Source organism: Scomber scombrus, chromosome 9 (genome assembly GCF_963691925.1).
Source record: "Scomber scombrus chromosome 9, fScoSco1.1, whole genome shotgun sequence".
Taxonomy (NCBI): Eukaryota; Metazoa; Chordata; class Actinopteri; order Scombriformes; family Scombridae; genus Scomber; species Scomber scombrus.
The window spans coordinates 18,498,844-18,517,220 of NC_084978.1; the positions used below are offsets into that span (position 1 = coordinate 18,498,844).

At 37.9% G+C, this 18,377-nt stretch overlaps 1 protein-coding gene across 1 annotated transcript in view; it reads left to right on the plus strand.

The window, feature by feature from the left end:
- Positions 1 to 18,190, plus strand: part of pdgfrb (platelet-derived growth factor receptor, beta polypeptide) — a 30,447-nt gene extending 12,257 nt beyond the window's left edge. Inside the window, exons 4-23 of the mRNA XM_062425908.1 lie at positions 1 to 133; positions 1,255 to 1,385; positions 2,168 to 2,333; positions 3,266 to 3,446; positions 4,085 to 4,200; positions 4,373 to 4,496; positions 4,658 to 4,869; positions 5,291 to 5,385; positions 5,536 to 5,668; positions 6,571 to 6,675; positions 7,458 to 7,568; positions 8,791 to 8,947; positions 9,160 to 9,326; positions 9,960 to 10,072; positions 10,391 to 10,513; positions 11,978 to 12,089; positions 13,199 to 13,298; positions 13,394 to 13,499; positions 14,639 to 14,922; positions 16,622 to 18,190. The exon at positions 1 to 133 is cut by the window's left edge and continues 125 nt beyond it. Coding sequence (XP_062281892.1) covers positions 1 to 133; positions 1,255 to 1,385; positions 2,168 to 2,333; positions 3,266 to 3,446; positions 4,085 to 4,200; positions 4,373 to 4,496; positions 4,658 to 4,869; positions 5,291 to 5,385; positions 5,536 to 5,668; positions 6,571 to 6,675; positions 7,458 to 7,568; positions 8,791 to 8,947; positions 9,160 to 9,326; positions 9,960 to 10,072; positions 10,391 to 10,513; positions 11,978 to 12,089; positions 13,199 to 13,298; positions 13,394 to 13,499; positions 14,639 to 14,922; positions 16,622 to 16,766 — 2,814 coding nt within the window. The 3' untranslated portion in view covers positions 16,767 to 18,190. The remainder of the gene's footprint in view (positions 134 to 1,254; positions 1,386 to 2,167; positions 2,334 to 3,265; positions 3,447 to 4,084; positions 4,201 to 4,372; positions 4,497 to 4,657; positions 4,870 to 5,290; positions 5,386 to 5,535; positions 5,669 to 6,570; positions 6,676 to 7,457; positions 7,569 to 8,790; positions 8,948 to 9,159; positions 9,327 to 9,959; positions 10,073 to 10,390; positions 10,514 to 11,977; positions 12,090 to 13,198; positions 13,299 to 13,393; positions 13,500 to 14,638; positions 14,923 to 16,621) is intronic.
- The last annotated feature ends 187 nt before the right edge of the window (positions 18,191 to 18,377 follow it).

Here is an 18,377-nt window from a genome sequence, read left to right on the forward strand (position 1 = left end):
CTGCCCATCAAGGGGCTGTATGTTCCTACTGAAGGGTTTAAAGCACGGCTGGAGGACAGGACCTACGTGTGTCGTGGGGAGCTGAACGGAGAAGTTAGGGAGTCTGACGCTTTTAACGTCCTCAGTGTTGTTGGTAAGTGTCCAATTAGAGAAACAGATCTCCCTCATTTGTGCTGAAACACCACTTAAAATTTGCAGAACTCACACACACACGCACACACACACACACACACACAAACACACACACACACACACTCACACACACACACACACACACACACACACACACACACACACACACACACACACACACACACACACACACACACACACACACACACACACACACACAAACAAAGAGTTACCCCCTTCAATCTCAGTCCACAAACAAACTATTAAAGTTAATATACTTTTAAAACATCATAAAAATACCCATAAAATGTCCATCAGATTTTTCTTAACAGTTTATGCAGCATAACATTCAGGTTTCCTCGCCAGTTCTTTGTACTATATACTTTGAGTCTAAAAGTATAATTTATTCAACATTTAATCAAATATGCTTTGGTCTACCCACAACTCTCATTTGGAAGAGTTGCTATTGGAGGTTATGCAGGAGCTCTTTTAGTGAGGTAATAATAACCTAAATAACAGACATCTGGTCCCAAAGTTTGGCTTGCCATAATCCTACCGGCTACGGTACCCACAGACACTAGAGGTTTACTTTTTGTCATATTCTATCATTCCAATTTTTCATGACTTGGTCAATCAGTTTGTTTCTAATGACTTCATATCAGTGTTTTCTGTTTCTATTTTAATTAGTGTGTTTTACTTACCAATGTATTGGGGTTCTGGAGGACCCCAGTAGACAGCACCCATTTCCACCTATACATTTTTAATGAGACAGATACAGATTTCCTAATGTCTCCCTGGGGTGTACTGGGAAAGGGTTAATGATGATGGTTATTTTGTCGCACTATTAAGATTCTTGTATGTTAAATATGTTGGCATGATGAGGGTTAAAAACACATTGAACAGTGCAAAAGAAGAAATTTGAGGAATATTTTGTGCTTTTATGGAGCTGTAAAGCTTGTTTACACAAGACAGCTACCAAGTTCAGCTTTGACTCATATTGGGGTGATTAGATAGATATATTAATATTATTTTTGAACAATGTAATGATTGATTAGTAGTTAGAGTAACTGCTTTATATACTGTTTTGTTGAATGACCCCTACACTCTCTCTTCCCGTACCAGTCCCTGAGGCCATGGACGCCTACGTTAACGCATCAAAGACCGTCCTGAAGAAGGGAGAACCGCTGACAGTAAACTGCACAGTGCCTGGAGTGGAGCTGGTGACTTTTTTCTGGGATATCCCCAACAGAGAGGTGAGTGGGAGTGGAGCAGAACAAGTGCTTTTGTTCAGCATTCCCTCCGTGATCATTCTCAAGCCTCTTGGCCGAGCCCAAATTGCATCAAGATGTAGAGACACACCTCAATTTTTAATCCCCCTGTGAAATTCTACTCAAGACATATGGTGGTTGGTGTTGCGATAACTGGTTCTTAAATGTGGAAAATGACATGTGGGTTCATTTTTGGATCATTATGAAGATTCTCTCTGCAGGTAATCTTACACCACAGGGAAAGACACCCTAACATGTATAGGTATTTTAGTAACCAACTAAACTGTCCTGTTGTTCTGTTTTTGTAAGTTAGTGTTTTGTTTTGTTCTGCTTGTATTGTTAGCTCGTCTTGCTCTGTTATATTTTAGTAAGGCTTTTTAACAGTTTGAACAAGGGACTACAGATAAAAAATAGTCTTTTTACTCATGTATTACCATGTGTTTTATTAATTTACACTGTCCCATCTTAATTAAAATAAGGTAAACACAAGTTAAACAAAACAAAAAAAAGAAAAACTTTTGGCAAACTTCCTGATATTTTTACTTAAAATAGTGTTACTTAAGATGGAAGCTTCATCATGTTTAATTTTATCAATGAAATGTGATGAAGCTGCCGGATCAGCAACTGTGTGGTAGTATCTAGTGGAATATAAATGTGAACAAAAAAGCACCTTGTTTCATAAAGCCTCACTGTTCAGATGTTTGATCACTTGTACTTTATTAATATTAGGTGTGATATTACAATTATTGTGTTCCTCTGTCTTTGAGGTTATTGATGTTGAGCCGGAGACAGTTGTCTTGTCTGCCACAAACATGCGGTCCAGTATAATCTTCCCGCTTGCCACAATGGCCAACAGTGGAAACTACACCTGCAGTGTCCATGAGGGGGTCCTAATGCAGACTGCCTCTGCCAGCATCGACATCACTGTGCTTGGTAAGTCACACACACACACACACACACACACACACACACACACACACACACACAAACACACACACACACACACACACACACACACACACACACACACACACACACACACACACACACACACACACACACACACAAACTAAAACAAACTGTAGACAGGAGATTATTATTGTGTTTTGCTCACAGAAAGAAGAGTGCTTATTATATAAACCTTTGAAAATGAAAGTGAGGGAAGCACATCTTGTGAAGGAAATGAAGATCAGTCTTATTTATTTATGTTTGAAGTGTAAAATAAATCTTTGACACTTTATTCATGCCATGAGTGAAAACTTGAAAAAATAAATCATCAAACTAGGGGGCACAGTACTCTGCAGCTAAACAAATAGCATTTAAGTACATATTAACTTCAATCATTAACATATAAAATAACAATGTAATGCAAGCTCAGTAACATACATCATATTCAGCATCTAAGCAATTAAGTCATCTTACAGACAGCAACTGAAGAGTCATGAGGATTCATCATACAGAGCTCTCCCTCCTTGTTCTGTCTCCTGACAGCCACTGAAGGTGTTTGGGTCTGTGAATGCTTATTCTATCTGCAGCGAGGTGTGCTATGTTTATGAAATCCTTGAATAGCTTGAACCTCCATGCTCCTTGCAGACAGGCGAGGACAGTTTAGCAGAGCCTTTTGGACGTCTCAATGGAAAAGACACATATTGTCTGGGCACAGAAGTTCAACAGTGAATAGCAGCACAGTCCACTGTCTCCAGTCTGGTGTCCAGTGAAATAAGATGTCACACAATAATCAAATGCTGCATAAATACTTGGTTGATTTAAGTTGTTTCATCCAAAATAAATAAGATACAGTGCAGAAGATCAAGTGTACGGTATGTACAGTATGTGGCTGACAATATGAACATTTGCCTCTTCAGAGCGAGGCTTTGTGGACATAAGGCCTGCTCAGCGACAAAACATTTCAGCCAAGGTGCAAGAGAACGTGGAGCTGAGAGTGGAGATTGAGGCCTACCCTCCCCCTCGGGTCAACTGGAGCAAAGACGGCACCATCATCAAGGGAGACAAAATCATCAGAACCAGACAAGACAATGAGATCAGGTGAGACTCTTCAGCAAAATACCCTACATACCATAAAGAAACTGATGACCATATACTCTTTGATATATTATAACAATATATCAAAGTGATATAATAACAAGTAACAATGGACTTCTGTTTGGGTGACGGCCTCTGGAGGCGTCTAGCTCTTGTCAGTCATCACCAGATAAGGCCTTTGCAGAAAGAAACACAATGCTCTCCAGAGGGCAGGATTCCATCATTCATCACATAGGAACCATAAACACAAGATCCTGTCAGAAGTCACAAATATTTTTCAGGAAAAACAAAAACAAATCATGTTTTGGTTGCAGAACCAAGCACATGTTTTTCACAAAACCTTAAAAGTCCAGAAGCTCAAAATTTTAATTTTCAAAATCATTAATCAGAAAACTTTATTGTCCACATGGCAACAGAACCATGCACATAGAGTAAAAATATACATGTAGCAAACAAATATAGATAGCAATAAAAATAGACATATATACACAAAGACGATGTAGAAAATCTGTAATTCTTTACTACAGACTTGATCATTTTACATATTACCAAAGCTGCTGATTCACAGATAGAGAAACTAGCCTTCTTTCCACAAACATGCTATACTTTTCTTGAATTCTTCACTATTTCTTTGCCCTCAGGCATGCCAGTATTCTCACTTTGGTGAGAGTGAGGACAGAGCAGAGAGGACTCTACACTGTTCTTGTCACCAACGGAGATGACACAAAGGAAGTGACCTTTGACCTGGAGGTGCAAGGTTAGATGCTGTTCTAAGAAATGTAAAATTATCACAGCGTATAGGGAGATGGAGATGGAGTTCTTTTTGCCCACAGGACTCATTACTGGTCTTGAAACAGACAAATCAGGCACAGACTTTGTTTTTATCCATGTCAGAAATGATTAATGACTGTTGCACCCCCTGTGTGTAGTTCCCTCTCAGATTAAAGACCTGACTGACCACCACCTCCCAGGAAAGAGACACTTGGTGACCTGTCTAGCTGAGGGGGTCCCAACCCCAACCATACAGTGGTACAGCTGTGACAGCATGCTCAAGTAAGTCGCACCACCCCTTCGTCAATGCTGAACCATCACACAGTGAACACTAGGGGGCTGACCATACATAGGAGTTTATTTTACTTTCAGATTCTGTGCATCTGCTTTGACTTTACACTATTACCAGAGATTCCACCTGCTGATCCCATTTCCTGCTGCAGGTGTAGCAACCAGACAGCGATATGGCACCCACTGACGCCAGAGCCGGAGGTGCTGAGCATCCAGACAAACGTCAGCTACAGCAAGCCTCATAAAATCAGCCAGGTGCGGAGCCGCTTGACCTTCCACAAGCCCCAGCAGGTCACAGTTCGCTGTGAAACCAGCAACCAAGCAGGGCTCATTGACAGGAGAGACGTCAAACTGGTATCTAGCAGTAAGTGCCATTTTAGTGTACCACCTTAGGGTTGTATTAGGAAATCATGATAACAGTTTTAAAAAAGTTTAAAAAAAGTAACTTAGACATGAGCTTGACAAGCTTAAAGCCTTAGTTGTGAAGTTTCAGTTCTGAAAGTTTATATTTTATAAAACACACTCTCTATTTTCCATCAAACAATAATACTGTGTAAGTTGTTGCTGAGCTATAAATATCAGTCCTTACTCCTCTGTTGAACATATTTCTTTCTAACTATAACGTTCTCTAGTAAAGTATTGCCATCATGTTTATAAAGTGTAGTTTCATGCCTGGTCAGAATCTGAGATAACTTGGTTAAATCAGGTGAAATATGCAGCCTGTATATGCTAAATGAAAAGGAACAAATCCAGGGTAATGTTCTGTGTCCTCCTGCCTGTTGCAGCTTTGTTCTCCCAGGTGGCAGTATTGGCTGCAGTTCTAGCCTTAGTGGTCATCATCATCATGTCTATCATCATCCTCATCGCTGTGTGGAGGAAGGTAAAATTCACGTTAGCCTTTTTTCCAGTTTCTTTTTTTCATGTTTTTAAGTTTTTTTAAGTTATTTTAAGTATAGTGAATGAACATGTTGAAAATAATTGTTCCTCTTGTGTATGTGTTTTTTTGTCTTTCTTTTGTCTGTGCTGTTAGAAACCTCGGTATGAGATCAGATGGAAGGTGATAGAGTCTGTGAGCCAGGACGGTCATGAGTACATCTACGTGGACCCCATCCACCTGCCCTATGACCTGGCCTGGGAAATGCCCAGAGACAACCTGGTGCTGGGTAAGTCCTCAGCCAAACAGGACAGATAAGAGTGTGGAGAGCTGGCGTTGGTCACAAACTGATGCTAACAGGGGCCAGTGAAGCCCACTAAGACACTGTATGTGATATTCTACAAATGAGCTTGACCTGCAAGATAGAATAAATACAAAATGTGTGCAATACATGAAAAAGATTTCATGCCGATTTTCTATGATAAATAAGGATTCATTTATTAATTTATTTATTTTTTACAAATATCAGGTGATCAGTTACCTGTAATTAGTTCATTAATAAATGTGTCAAATTAAACAAAAATACTTATAAATAACTAAATAACACAATTGATAAATATGTAAACTAACTTTTTTTTTAGGGAAAGGAAAATATTAAGCTATAAATTAGAATAGATTTGGAAAAAGGAAATTAAAATCTTAAAAATTGCAACCTAGACAGATTTTTGATTAGTAGTCTTGTGCTCAGGCCGAGAGCAAACTAAACTGCAGCCATCACCAGGTGACCTTAGTGCTGTGGGTGGTTTGGGTGGTGTGGGTCGTCTGGGCGTAGTTGAGGCTGGAATACTAAATGAGGTTTGTTAAACTGTCTTCTTGGCTGTATTCCCACCACATTTACAAAGCTCTTTTTAAGCTTTTGTCCCTGATGACATGTTGTTGGTAGTCAGCTGCTCTTTACAAAGCTTCCCAAACCCACTCAGGACTACCATATGACGACACCTTTGTAAAAAAGGATCTGGACTGTCTGTTATGACCTGCTTCAAATCAGTTTATAAGCTCACCTTTAATGAGAAAACAATACAAATGTGTTCACAGTGATATTTATTAAGCAGAAATGTTCTCCCTTCCATTTCACGTCTAATGTGTGCTCTATTCAGACTTTGTCTTACTGAGCCCTTCTTTGTGTTTCAGGTCGCACTCTTGGATCGGGAGCCTTTGGCAGGGTGGTCGAAGCAACTGCATATGGTCTCACCCATTCCCAGTCCAGTACAAAAGTGGCAGTGAAAATGCTGAAATGTAAGACATACAATGCAAAAGCACAGTAGAAAGACATGTGTGAACAATGCAGAGACCACAGTTGAGTCTCCTGCATAGCTGTCAAATATTGTGACACCAGCGCCATATTCCTGCGAGAACAGAGAGAGCAGCACCCAGCTGAGCTTTAGTCTGGTTGCCAGCCTGGTTTGGGTTTCAGCCAACAGGTCATTGAGCAGTTTGGCAAGGATTCGGTGTGTCCTGTTCTCAGTATGTTTAAGTCTCCTGTTCTCATACCTACCTCACACTGCCTCACTTTAAAGCGGATCTATTATGCTTTTCCTTATTTTCAATCACATATATAATGTTACAATGTCGGATGTTTATTTTAACATGGCCAAACTGTCAAATGACAAGGTAAACTTCTGTAGAAGTAATCACTGTAACCAAAAAACACCATCTTCAGACTTTTGTGAATGCTCAATTTCTAACAGTTTCTAGCATTTTCCATTGTTTTGGGTTTTGTCAGGCCGAGCCATGACTCGAGTCAAGCTGGCACGCTGTGAGGGTTTTTCTATTACACAGCATTGCAATGTAAAATAAATAGTTTACCTGTTGGAGGTGTGCTGGTCGTCAGCAGCACTTTATCAAACATCATTATCACTGTGGCTGTTTCTGCTTGAACTATTCCTCCCTGTAATACTTCTAACTGATGTAGAAGTATGTAAATCATGCAAAACTACTCTAGTGAAGTTCCCAGACTAAAAATATGGAGCTGGAACTTAGCATAACACATCTCTGTTTCTTTTTCTGTCTTTATCCAGCCACAGCCAGGAGGAGTGAGACTCAGGCTCTGATGTCAGAGTTGAAGATCATGAGTCACCTGGGTCCTCACCTCAACATTGTGAACTTGCTGGGAGCTTGCACCAAACATGGTGGGTATCAATCCAATCCAATCCACTTTATTTATATAGCCCGATTTTGACAAACACAAGGTTTTCCAAAGTGCTGCACAACAAGATAAAACACAATAAATAGACAACACAATAGAAGCACAATAAAAAGATGAAGTAAACAATAGAAAGATAGAAAGATATCAAGATTGCATTATAGTATGTTTACATATTATAGTTTGTTTACATATTAACAGTCCCTGAAATCAGTGGAGAGGAGTATAAAAAAGGAGGAGAGTGTTTTCTTCACGGGAAAAACATTTTATTGTTCAGTTGGCTGGATGTATGGAAACTCATAAATGAATTGCTATTTCTTTTGTACTTTGAATCATGAAACATTCACAATCAAAATTACTTCTAAAATGGAAAATGCTATGGCAGGAAAAGAAAATGTAATTCTCACTGAATTCTGACCTCCTACAGAGAGTATGTGATGTGTTTCCAAGATCAAATTGCATGTAATGCTTTTTATATTAGATTATGCAGGTTTGCATAAAGCAGTGAATGTTGGAACTCACTTCAAAGTTACAAAGTGCAGAGTTGTTATGTTTGTGCAATTATTTTGACAATTAAACACACTGCACTATTTCAGAATGTCAGCCAAAAATCAGAACAAATGCCCACAGTTCATGGTGTATAAAATAGATTTAGTCTGTTTTGTAACATTTTGTTGAACTGCTGCTCTATAAATGTCATTTAGACTGAAACACTTAGTTCTTTGTTTCATCAAGTGATAAATGTGCCCCACATCAGGCATCTATGCATGATCCAAATCTTTAATTACATTTTTAAAAAACATTTGTATTAATCACTGTGGTGGTAATGTCATTTATACATTTAATAGCAGCACTAGTGACAGTTATTTGTATTTTACAAAACCTTGTTTAATAATGACGTCTTTAACTTTTATTTATGAAAAGAAAATCTTGAACAAAAACAAATGTATAACTAAGGTACATGATTAAAAAATCATTGCTTTCTCCCAACAGTATAGAAACATATCAAAATATGTAATTGAATACTTTAACATTACATAACTTACTGAAATGCATTATTTATGACATTAATTGACTAATCTTGAAGATTTAATAAAATGTAAACACATTAAATTGTTAATTATGAACCCTCTTATTGTTTGAATTATTGTAAAGGCCATTGCTAAATTTAATTTAATTTTCCTCTGTCCTTATAATCCACCAATTAGGTCCTCTATACCTGGTGACTGAGTACTGTCGTTATGGTGACCTGGTGGACTACCTGCACAGGAACAAGCACACCTTCTTGCAGTACTACGCAGAGAAGAACCAAGATGACGGCTGCCTCATCTCAGCCGGAAGCACTCCACTCAGCCAAAGGAAAGGGTGAGTAGAACAAATAAGACACAACTGCACAAAATCTCTTTTCAGAACTGCACAAAGAAACATTTTGTACAGCATATTTGGGGGGAATCTCTCTGCTGTAACATACCAACAGATTTCTTTTGGATATAAAGCTTTATATGATAAGGGACCGTGAATAAATATGGATTTAGGTCAGTACATTCCATGTTTTCACACTCTGTGTATCCCTGCAGCTATGTGTCATTTGGAAGTGAGAGTGATGGAGGATACATGGATATGAGTAAAGATGAACCCTCAGTCTACGTGCCCATGCAGGAGCAAATAGACACCATCAAGTATGCAGACATCCAGCCCTCTCCATATGAGTCTCCCTACCAGCAGGACCTCTACCAGGAACAAGGTTTGTTGTGTGTGTCATTGTTGATATAAGTCTGTAGACTCTCTCTCTCTCTCATCTCTCTCTCTCTCTCTCTCTCTCTCTCTCTCTCTCTCTCTCTCTCTCTCTCTCTCTCTCTCTCTCTCTCTCTCTCTCTCATCTCTCTCTCTCTCTCTCTCATCTCTCTCTCTCTCTCTCTCGTGTTGACAATAATTCATTTTCCGGTTGTGAATGAAAATAAATGTGAAGAATTCTGCATGGTGAGCCCAAGAAACAAAGCGGGATAAGATCAACTCAATGTACACTATAATCTAAAGCCAAGCAATAACCATCTGCCAGCAAAACATGTGGGAGAAACTCTGGAAAAATCTATATTTATGTGTGGAAAATACAATTTTTTATCATTGAGCTGGACATTCATGAAATGATTCATTGTTTTAGCTTCATAAATCAATAATACAGTTTTCTTTTTGATCAAAGAGCGGAGAGAATGTACAGACAAATGTTAGAGCATAAAGGGCATGAGCTTCATTTCAGCCCATGCAGTCACAGGACAGCTGGATTTCCCCCAACAACAAGACAATGTCTTGATTCATGAGTCTCACCTCACCATCTCCTCTTCGCCTGATTGTTGTCTCACCTTGTCATCGTGTTTAGTTGGCGATAGATTGGACCTGGTCATCAGCGACTCTTCCACTCTCACCTATGACGATCTGTTGGGCTTCAGCTACCAAGTGGCAAAGGGGATGGAGTTCCTCGCCTCCAAGAATGTAGGATAATTAAAATATTCTTCCAAACTATTTAGCTGGTCACTTAAATCTGTAGATTCAGCAAATTTATTTCCATTTAATGGAATAGTTACACAATTTAAGAATTACCCTTACTTGCTGTCTTGACAATAGTTAAATGAGAATATACCACTTCTCACTCAACAGGAGCTAGCTTAGCTTAGTGTAGCATAAAGTCAAGAAACAGGTGGAAACATGTGTTTGCAAAGGTTAAAAAACAATGGTAAAGCCAATAAGTAGTTATACCATTCCTTGAATAAAAGGTGTGATTTAATTTTGTTTAACTTTATTCCCTCACAGTGCGTCCATCGTGATCTTGCTGCTAGGAACGTCTTGATCTGTGAGGGCAAACTGGTGAAGATCTGCGACTTTGGCCTGGCCAGAGACATCATGCATGATTCCAACTACATCTCCAAAGGCAGCGTGAGTAGCAGTCATGAACAGATCAAGGATTAATAAACAATAATAAGTTGTATGGTAGCTCTTTGACCATGATTTGAGTTGATTATCTGATTAGATCTAGCTCTTGTTCTTGTTGAGTTTGAATGACAAAAGAAAATAAGGTAATGTGTCAATCTATTAAAGGAAGGGCTCTCTGTATGTATGTCCTTTGTGTATATCAAGAACCATTCATCTGATTGATAGTATATGGCTCGGGACCCATGGTAGTGCAGTGTCGAATTTGGTGCAATTGGACACAGGGTACACTTAATGTTAATAAACTTTGACTATACCAACGACTAGTGAGCCACTCCACTAGGTTGTAGCTGTTTGCAGAGCTTCACTGCTCTGCAAAGTGACTCCAGTGTGTCATGAAGAGACCAGACATGAGTTGGAGAAAAGAAAATAGACGGCAAAATCAGAGCTTTTAATCAAGAATGGACACACTTACCCAGTGTCTAGACAGAGTGAAGTGTCAGCAGCATGTTAAGCAGAGCAGCAGCAGCAGCAGCAGCCATATACTGTAAAATAAAAACAATAATGGACATAAACACTGTTACATCACCCATTGGTTTGTGGACTCATGTTTTGACGTTTTGACCGTTGCCATCTTACATTTCTTTCTTTCGTTTCTTCTTTCTTTGGAGATGCAGATGGTATTGGTCACTGGAAATGTTACAAAAAGGTGATATTCTTTAACAAAACAAAAAGAAACAGGCAAAACTAAAACAAACAAAATCTGCAGCCTCATAACATAATGCCCCCACTTCTCTTCTTAACTGAATAGTATTTTATCTTCTCACCTAACTGGAACACACCACCTGCTTAGGAAAGTATGGCGGTGAGCTACACAGACACTAGGCTTTCAAAGTATGCAGAACACCACACAATTATAAGATTCTTCTGTTACTGCCGACAATAACAATCTACCTTAAGCACACAAACAGTTCATGAGCACCAAGTTCAACAAAAATGTAATTTACTTCAGAACAGTTTTACCTTTTTTTTCTTCCACATCCTAACAATGGCCGGTCCCTCACTGCAAAGCTGTATCCACTGCCCACAACTGAGCTAAGCGATAAACCAAAAATATCAGCCAGTGTATTCACTTATTAAAAGACCATGATCAAAAAATGAAAGGAAACACTGACTGAAAATAATAATGATTTAACGTGCCAAACCATGATAATGTTGAGGAACAGGGCCTAGTGAAAAGGGAGAGGAGCAGCTTTTTTCATAGATGATTGTTTTAAATGAATCATAGCTAAATATCATACAGAAAAAAGGGTCCATGGAGCTACAGTGTTTGCAATAAATAAATAAATAAATAAATAAATAAATAAATAAATAAATAAATAAATACCCTGCAGACTGGACTGTTATAACCCTGCAGACAACTTTCAAAATTAAACTTTCTCACATGGAGTGTGTTTTTCCTTCATTCAGACCTTCCTGCCCCTGAAGTGGATGGCACCAGAGAGTATTTTCCATAATTTGTACACAACCTTGAGCGATGTGTGGTCATACGGCATCCTTCTTTGGGAAATTTTCACACTGGGTGAGTCTAAACACACAGATGCACACAAACACAAACACAAACACACACACAGACACATACGCCCTAACCCTAACCACTACTTGCCTAACCCTTATCCTTCCTTAGCCTAACCTTAACCAATGACCTAAAAATCAGCTTTTCCCCAATGAGGGACATCATTTTTGTCCCCAGTTGGACTGACCAACCCCAATCAACTGGTCTTCAGTCTGACATATGTCCCCTAAAGTAGACTAAGTCAGAAACGTACACACACACACACACACACACACACACACACACACACACACACACATACATGCACAAAGAAGCCAGAAGTCAAAGTCAAAAGAGGGATGGCTCATGAAGGTCACACTGAACTTAACAAGCTACACCTTTTTTATTAGTTTCGCTTCATGAAGTCAACACTCCTGGACTCCTCCTTTACTCCTCTTGCAGATTATGAATTACAAAAACATGTTTGCTGGAGTATAAAACGACAACAAAAAAATGAAAGTATGAAACAAGGCTATAGCAAATTTCAAATTCCATGTCTGATTGCAAGTGGTAACCAGTTTGTTTGAAGACTCATATGAGGTCTAAATCTTATTAGGCACAGTCAAGCTTTGAAATCAGTATTTCCTTGCTGAGGGTATTGTGAACTTATTTTTTTTAAAAACCCTCTTCCCACGATTTTTTGAAACTACCATGAAAACAAAGAGGACAGTTTATAGCATATGCACCGTAAGCCTGAGTGGTTGCAAACAAACTCACAATCCAGCCTCTGTAAACGATAACCAAAGATTCTCTGTGCTTCCCGGCCTCAGTCTGACATTCATTGGACTTTTCAGACCCATCTTGCTCTCCGATCTGGGTCAGCACGAAAATTTCAATGCACAACAAATGGGATTCAAATGATCAGTCAGTGCCGTTCTTCTTGGAAAATAAATACATTGGTTTAATATGTTAAATGTTTTGTTATTTCTATGAAGGAATCGTTTTTAATATGCATGAGCTCAGACGCCTTGTTCAGTTAAGATTTACTTTAGATGTCGATCAAGTTCAGGTTTCCAGTCGTCCATGACGTCAGATTGCTAGATTAGCTTCTAAATGACTTGAGACGCTTTCTGCAGGTGGGACCCCCTATCCCGATCTGCCCATGAATGAGTTGTTCTACAGCGCTTTGAAGAGAGGCTACCGAATGACCAAGCCTGCCCACGCCTCAGATGAAGTGTGAGTATCACCTCAGTTAATTTTACCTCTCCAATAACTCTGACATGTACATTACGAATAAGAAATTAACTTAATTTATGTTGTTTGTGTTGCAGCTATGACATCATGAAGAAGTGTTGGGATGAGAAGTTTGAGAAGAGACCTGAGTTCTCCTTTCTTGTGAACAGTGTGGGGAATATGCTGACAGAGAGCTATAAAAAGGTGCTTCAGCTCTCTCATTTAAACTATACGACATCTATACTGAGTATTCATGACCTTTAAATGCTACTTCATTTAGGCGTGATGTTATCCCATTCATTAAGTTATCCATGTACTCACTAATTCACTTGCTCACAGTTAGCTTATCTGCCTCCTAGTGGCTGATTAGAGACCTGTAATCATAGAGACGGAGTATATTTACTCAAGTACTGCATAAATATAATTTTAAGGTCCTTGTGCTTAGTATTTCCATTTTATGCTACTTCATACTTCCATTTAACTACATTTCATATGGAAATATTGTACTTTTGATACCGCTAAATGTAGTAGTAGTAGTTGTAGTTCTTTGAAGGTTTGCATCTTTCATACAAAACACATGATCAATCAATGAATAATTATGCATATTTATAGATTAAACCTCTCAACAGTACATACAATTGTTAGTTCCAACTGCCATATTAATATGTATATTACACATTATTTCAATAGTAATGATAATCCAATGATATAATATAAATAATAATATAATACTCTTAATGGAGCCACTTTTTATTGATACTTGAAGTATATTTATAATACAGAAGTATTCCTAGCAACTGTGAGTAAAACTCTGAGTGCAGGAATCATAAGGGAGTATTTTTATGCTTATTATACTGGTATTACTAGTTTTACTTAAATAAAAGATATGAGTAATTGCTCCACTACTGCTAGATGCTGCTTGTCAATGACACTGTTGTTCTTGTTAGATAAGAACTTGTTATTTATTTATAATAATACAAATATTATCAACAACTGTAAGTATTTTTACACTGTGATATATACTTAAAGGTAGATAACTTTTTTGTATTGGATGTTTAAATAGAAAGTATACAATGTAGGTATACATGTAAGTTACCATATAACAGCAGTACAACACATCCTTTTAATTGTTGAATAAAAGTCATTAAGTACAAAAATTTAGATGCACAACATTCACATAAAGTTCTCTTTTGAAATTAAGATATAAGATAGGAATATACAATCAGTAAAACTGAAAAAAATCAGAAAACCTGAATAATAAAGTAGATAAAATAAACTGTTAAATTAGCTGTGATGTAAAATATTTGATGTTCATCAATCAAACTATTGTCTCCTCACAACAGAGATACAACCAAGTCAACGACAACTTCCTGAAGAGTGACCATCCGGCAGTCGCGCGCACCAAGCCCCAACTCTCCTCACCGTTTCCCATTGCCAACCCAGCTTTTGGCTCCCCCTCGCCCGTCACCCTCGCCTTCCCTGTGGATCCCTACAATCAGAGCTCCAGCCCTGGAGACTTCAGACAAGAAGCAGACACACAGGAAATCATAACTTCATACAACGAGTACATCATCCCCATCCCAGACCCTAAGCCGGAGGAGGCTTTTACCGAGGAAAGCCCTGCAAGGTATAGAACCACTGAAAAGATGCTTACAAATGCCTACAAATGCTGGGGTTGCAAGAAATATGAGGATGTATTTGCTTAACAAGACCATTTTTCCCCCACCACACACCCACTCGTCCAGATGTTGAGTGAGACAATAGGTGTATTATGGAGGGAGGCATGAAGACATGTTTTTATAGAAGATATAAACACGCAGCAAAGTAAAAATGTCTTTGAAGGCCAAACCAATTTTTTTGGTATTTAATTCCTTTATTAGATAGCACCACTAAAGAGATGACAGGAATTGGGAGAGAGAGAGAGAGAGAGAGAGAGAAAGAGAGAGAGAGAGAGAGAGAGAGAGAGAGAGAGAGAGAGAGAGAGAGAGAGAGAGAGAGAGAGAGAGAGAGATAGAGATGCAACAAAGGTCCCAATCTCCAAATCAAGAGGGTGGCACCACATACATTTTTGACCATGTAAAGCAAATTTCAAGCATATTCACATACAGTATATAATCAAATAGAGGTTTTTTCATAACCCATAATTAACACAGATTTAGTTTGTTTTTAAAACCCTGCTAATCAGATTGAGAGTGATGAATGTGTTTTAGATTTCGGCACCACAGTGATTCGTTTGGGTACATCTGGATCACAGATTGTACCTTAAACAATATTGTTTGGATTTGACGTCTTTGGCCCCTTTGTGTAAAAAAACAGAGCAGCACTGTTGTCCAGGACCACAGACTGATGTCCATGAATAGCTCATGGACACATCAGGCTGCATCTTAATATCCCCTACATGGGCCAATCATTATTAAGCTTATTCAGCAATCATCCCTCTAATTTTCTTTAAGGATTTTTAAAGTTATGGCTAGAGCTGAAACCATTAATTAAGTAATTGAGTATTAGTAATTCATCAGCAATTATTCTGATAATCAACTAATTGTTTTTTGTTGATTTGCTGCATTTGTTAATCTTATGTGATCATTAACTGAACCTCTGGGTTTTATATTTTAATAGGTCAGAATAAGACATTTAAAGGTGAACTTTTTTTAAATAAATTGACAAAATGACGACCAACAATAAAAATGAACATCAATTGCAGTTATGGCTTTCTGTGTAAGAAAAAAAATGGTTTTGTCACTTCCATGAAGGGCAATTAATGTAAGCCTTTTAAAACTCTTTTAGGATGTAGTAAGCAGATGTACTGCTAGTGATTACTAGGACAAAAGCATCAAATGATCATGGCTGCAAATTCATTCATCCCACTAATTTAGTGCAAGTGCAAGTGCAAGTGCAAAAGATACACATGGAGTACTCAACATTTAAGTTGCACTGACATACTTCCACTGAACACCTAGTCCAGACTTAAGTGTGTGCTTGAGTGTATATTGTATAAGTATTGTATATGTTAACTATGTATTTTCCAGAGAGCAGGCAAGTGCACATTTTCTGATGGCATTTTACACCTCTGAAGTGTAAAAAAGTACATGAGAGCTTGTCACAGTATACTCTATACAAGCAACTGTATTGGAAATACTTTTCTAAGCTTAGAAAATACTCTAAAAATGTTAAACACAAAGAGAGAAATAGATCATTTCTTTAAATGTAATCCAAATGTGTTGTGTGATGAAAAATTGAGGAAAGATGACAAGATCAGTACCAGACATTAGTGTCTGTTCGTGACTCATACGTGACTAAGTGCAGCTTTGTTTCCCTGAACTCAGCTCTCTGGCTCTGGAGGAGATTGACTCCATGTCGCAGGACACGGCTGACACCCTTCCAGAGGAGGACAGGCTGGAGGAGACAAGCGAGAGAGACGCTCTGCTGGGCTCCTCTGGGACACCTGAGGTAGAAGACAGCTTCCTGTAGCCACATGTAGGATCCTTGTGAATATTTTTTGTAAACATGCCTTAAAAAAAGGGAACATGACTAAACTAGAATGTAGCAAAATTGAGACTGAGCAGGCAATCTTTGTTTGTCCACTAAGCACTCCTAAAGTTTTGCCCTTTTTTTTCACTCTTTGTACCTCTGAGACAGAACAATTAAAAATAATGAGCATGATGTTATCATCCAATCAGTGTTGGAAACTTGCCAGGATATTAATACGGTACTCTCTTCTTCTAGATTCAGTTTATTATAAGCACAGATGTCTGATACAGTGTTTTTAGATGTGCTTCAATTAGCCGTAGCCAGTTTTTGGCTCTTTTTGTTAAAGAATAAAAATCAGTGTTCACGAATGGTCTTATAGTGAGAAGTGGGTGCTTTGGGGTTTTTTTTGTAAAATAGAGTGGATATGACAGGAGTTTGAGTTTAAAAGGTATGAGTTTTTATATAACAAAACAATAAAAAACAAAAACCATAAAGAAATATACTCATAAAAACAAAACACCATGCAGACAGGAACAAAATGACCACAGCCTCCTTGCATATGCAATTTCATTTCATTTTTTGTTTCGTTTTTTATTCCAAAAAAATGAAATGCAGACAGATTCTACATGCACTGTTTTAATATGAGATATAGTTTCTTCCTTTGTAGTACAGGTTTCAGAAATGTATTATTTTCTTCTTTTGTGAGAACAGTATGAATTTTTTTTAAATCTTCTGTGAATTTTGAATAGCATATTGCTTTTTGAACTGTTGTTGGTGTGTAGGCTTAATTCCTAGTTATGTGCCCAATTTGCACTTTATTTAGAAGAACGTGGATATTCATGTTAAAGATATATATGAACACTATGTTAAAGATAACATGCAAATTAGAATTACTGAGGACTTCATGATATGTGTATGTGTTATATATTCATGATATGTGTATGTTACAGTGAATATGACACCAAGTTTCTGTGATGACTCTTAAGTGACAAATATTACTTACAGCGTATCACTGCCTGAGCACAAGATGGCACAAATGAGTGCCTTTGTATAGATTGGATAGGACAGATTTTTGTCTTGCAGCTACTGTATTGTTGCTTGCTGATGCAAAGGGCTACTGTTGTCAAAAAAAACCTAGATAGCCATATGTGTACATGTACCTTAAAAATTACACTTTCTGTTTTCTGTTGCATTGTATAATATTCACTTACACAATGTCTACTTTCAACAATTTAGTTCACAAATTCCAATGTTTTTCCTATTGCAATTTTAAATGCACAAGATCACTGTACGACAAGCTATGGTACCAAAGCTCAACTTTATGTTGACAAATGTATTTTTATATGTGTCCTTTTGTATGTTGTAAATGTGAACAATAAACATGTATTATCGTATTATGGAAATTATTAATCTTTTATGATGAAAAAAATAAAACAAATAAAAATACTAATTATGGTGGAAAAGAGTTCCTAAAATCCCACTAATATCAAATTAAATGATTGTCAGTGACAGTGATGTCCAGCTGAATCTTCATATAACTTCTTCTCAGCACAAATCCTTTCCACCATACCTATAATGACTTTTCTCACTCTGCACTGTCATATCTCCCTT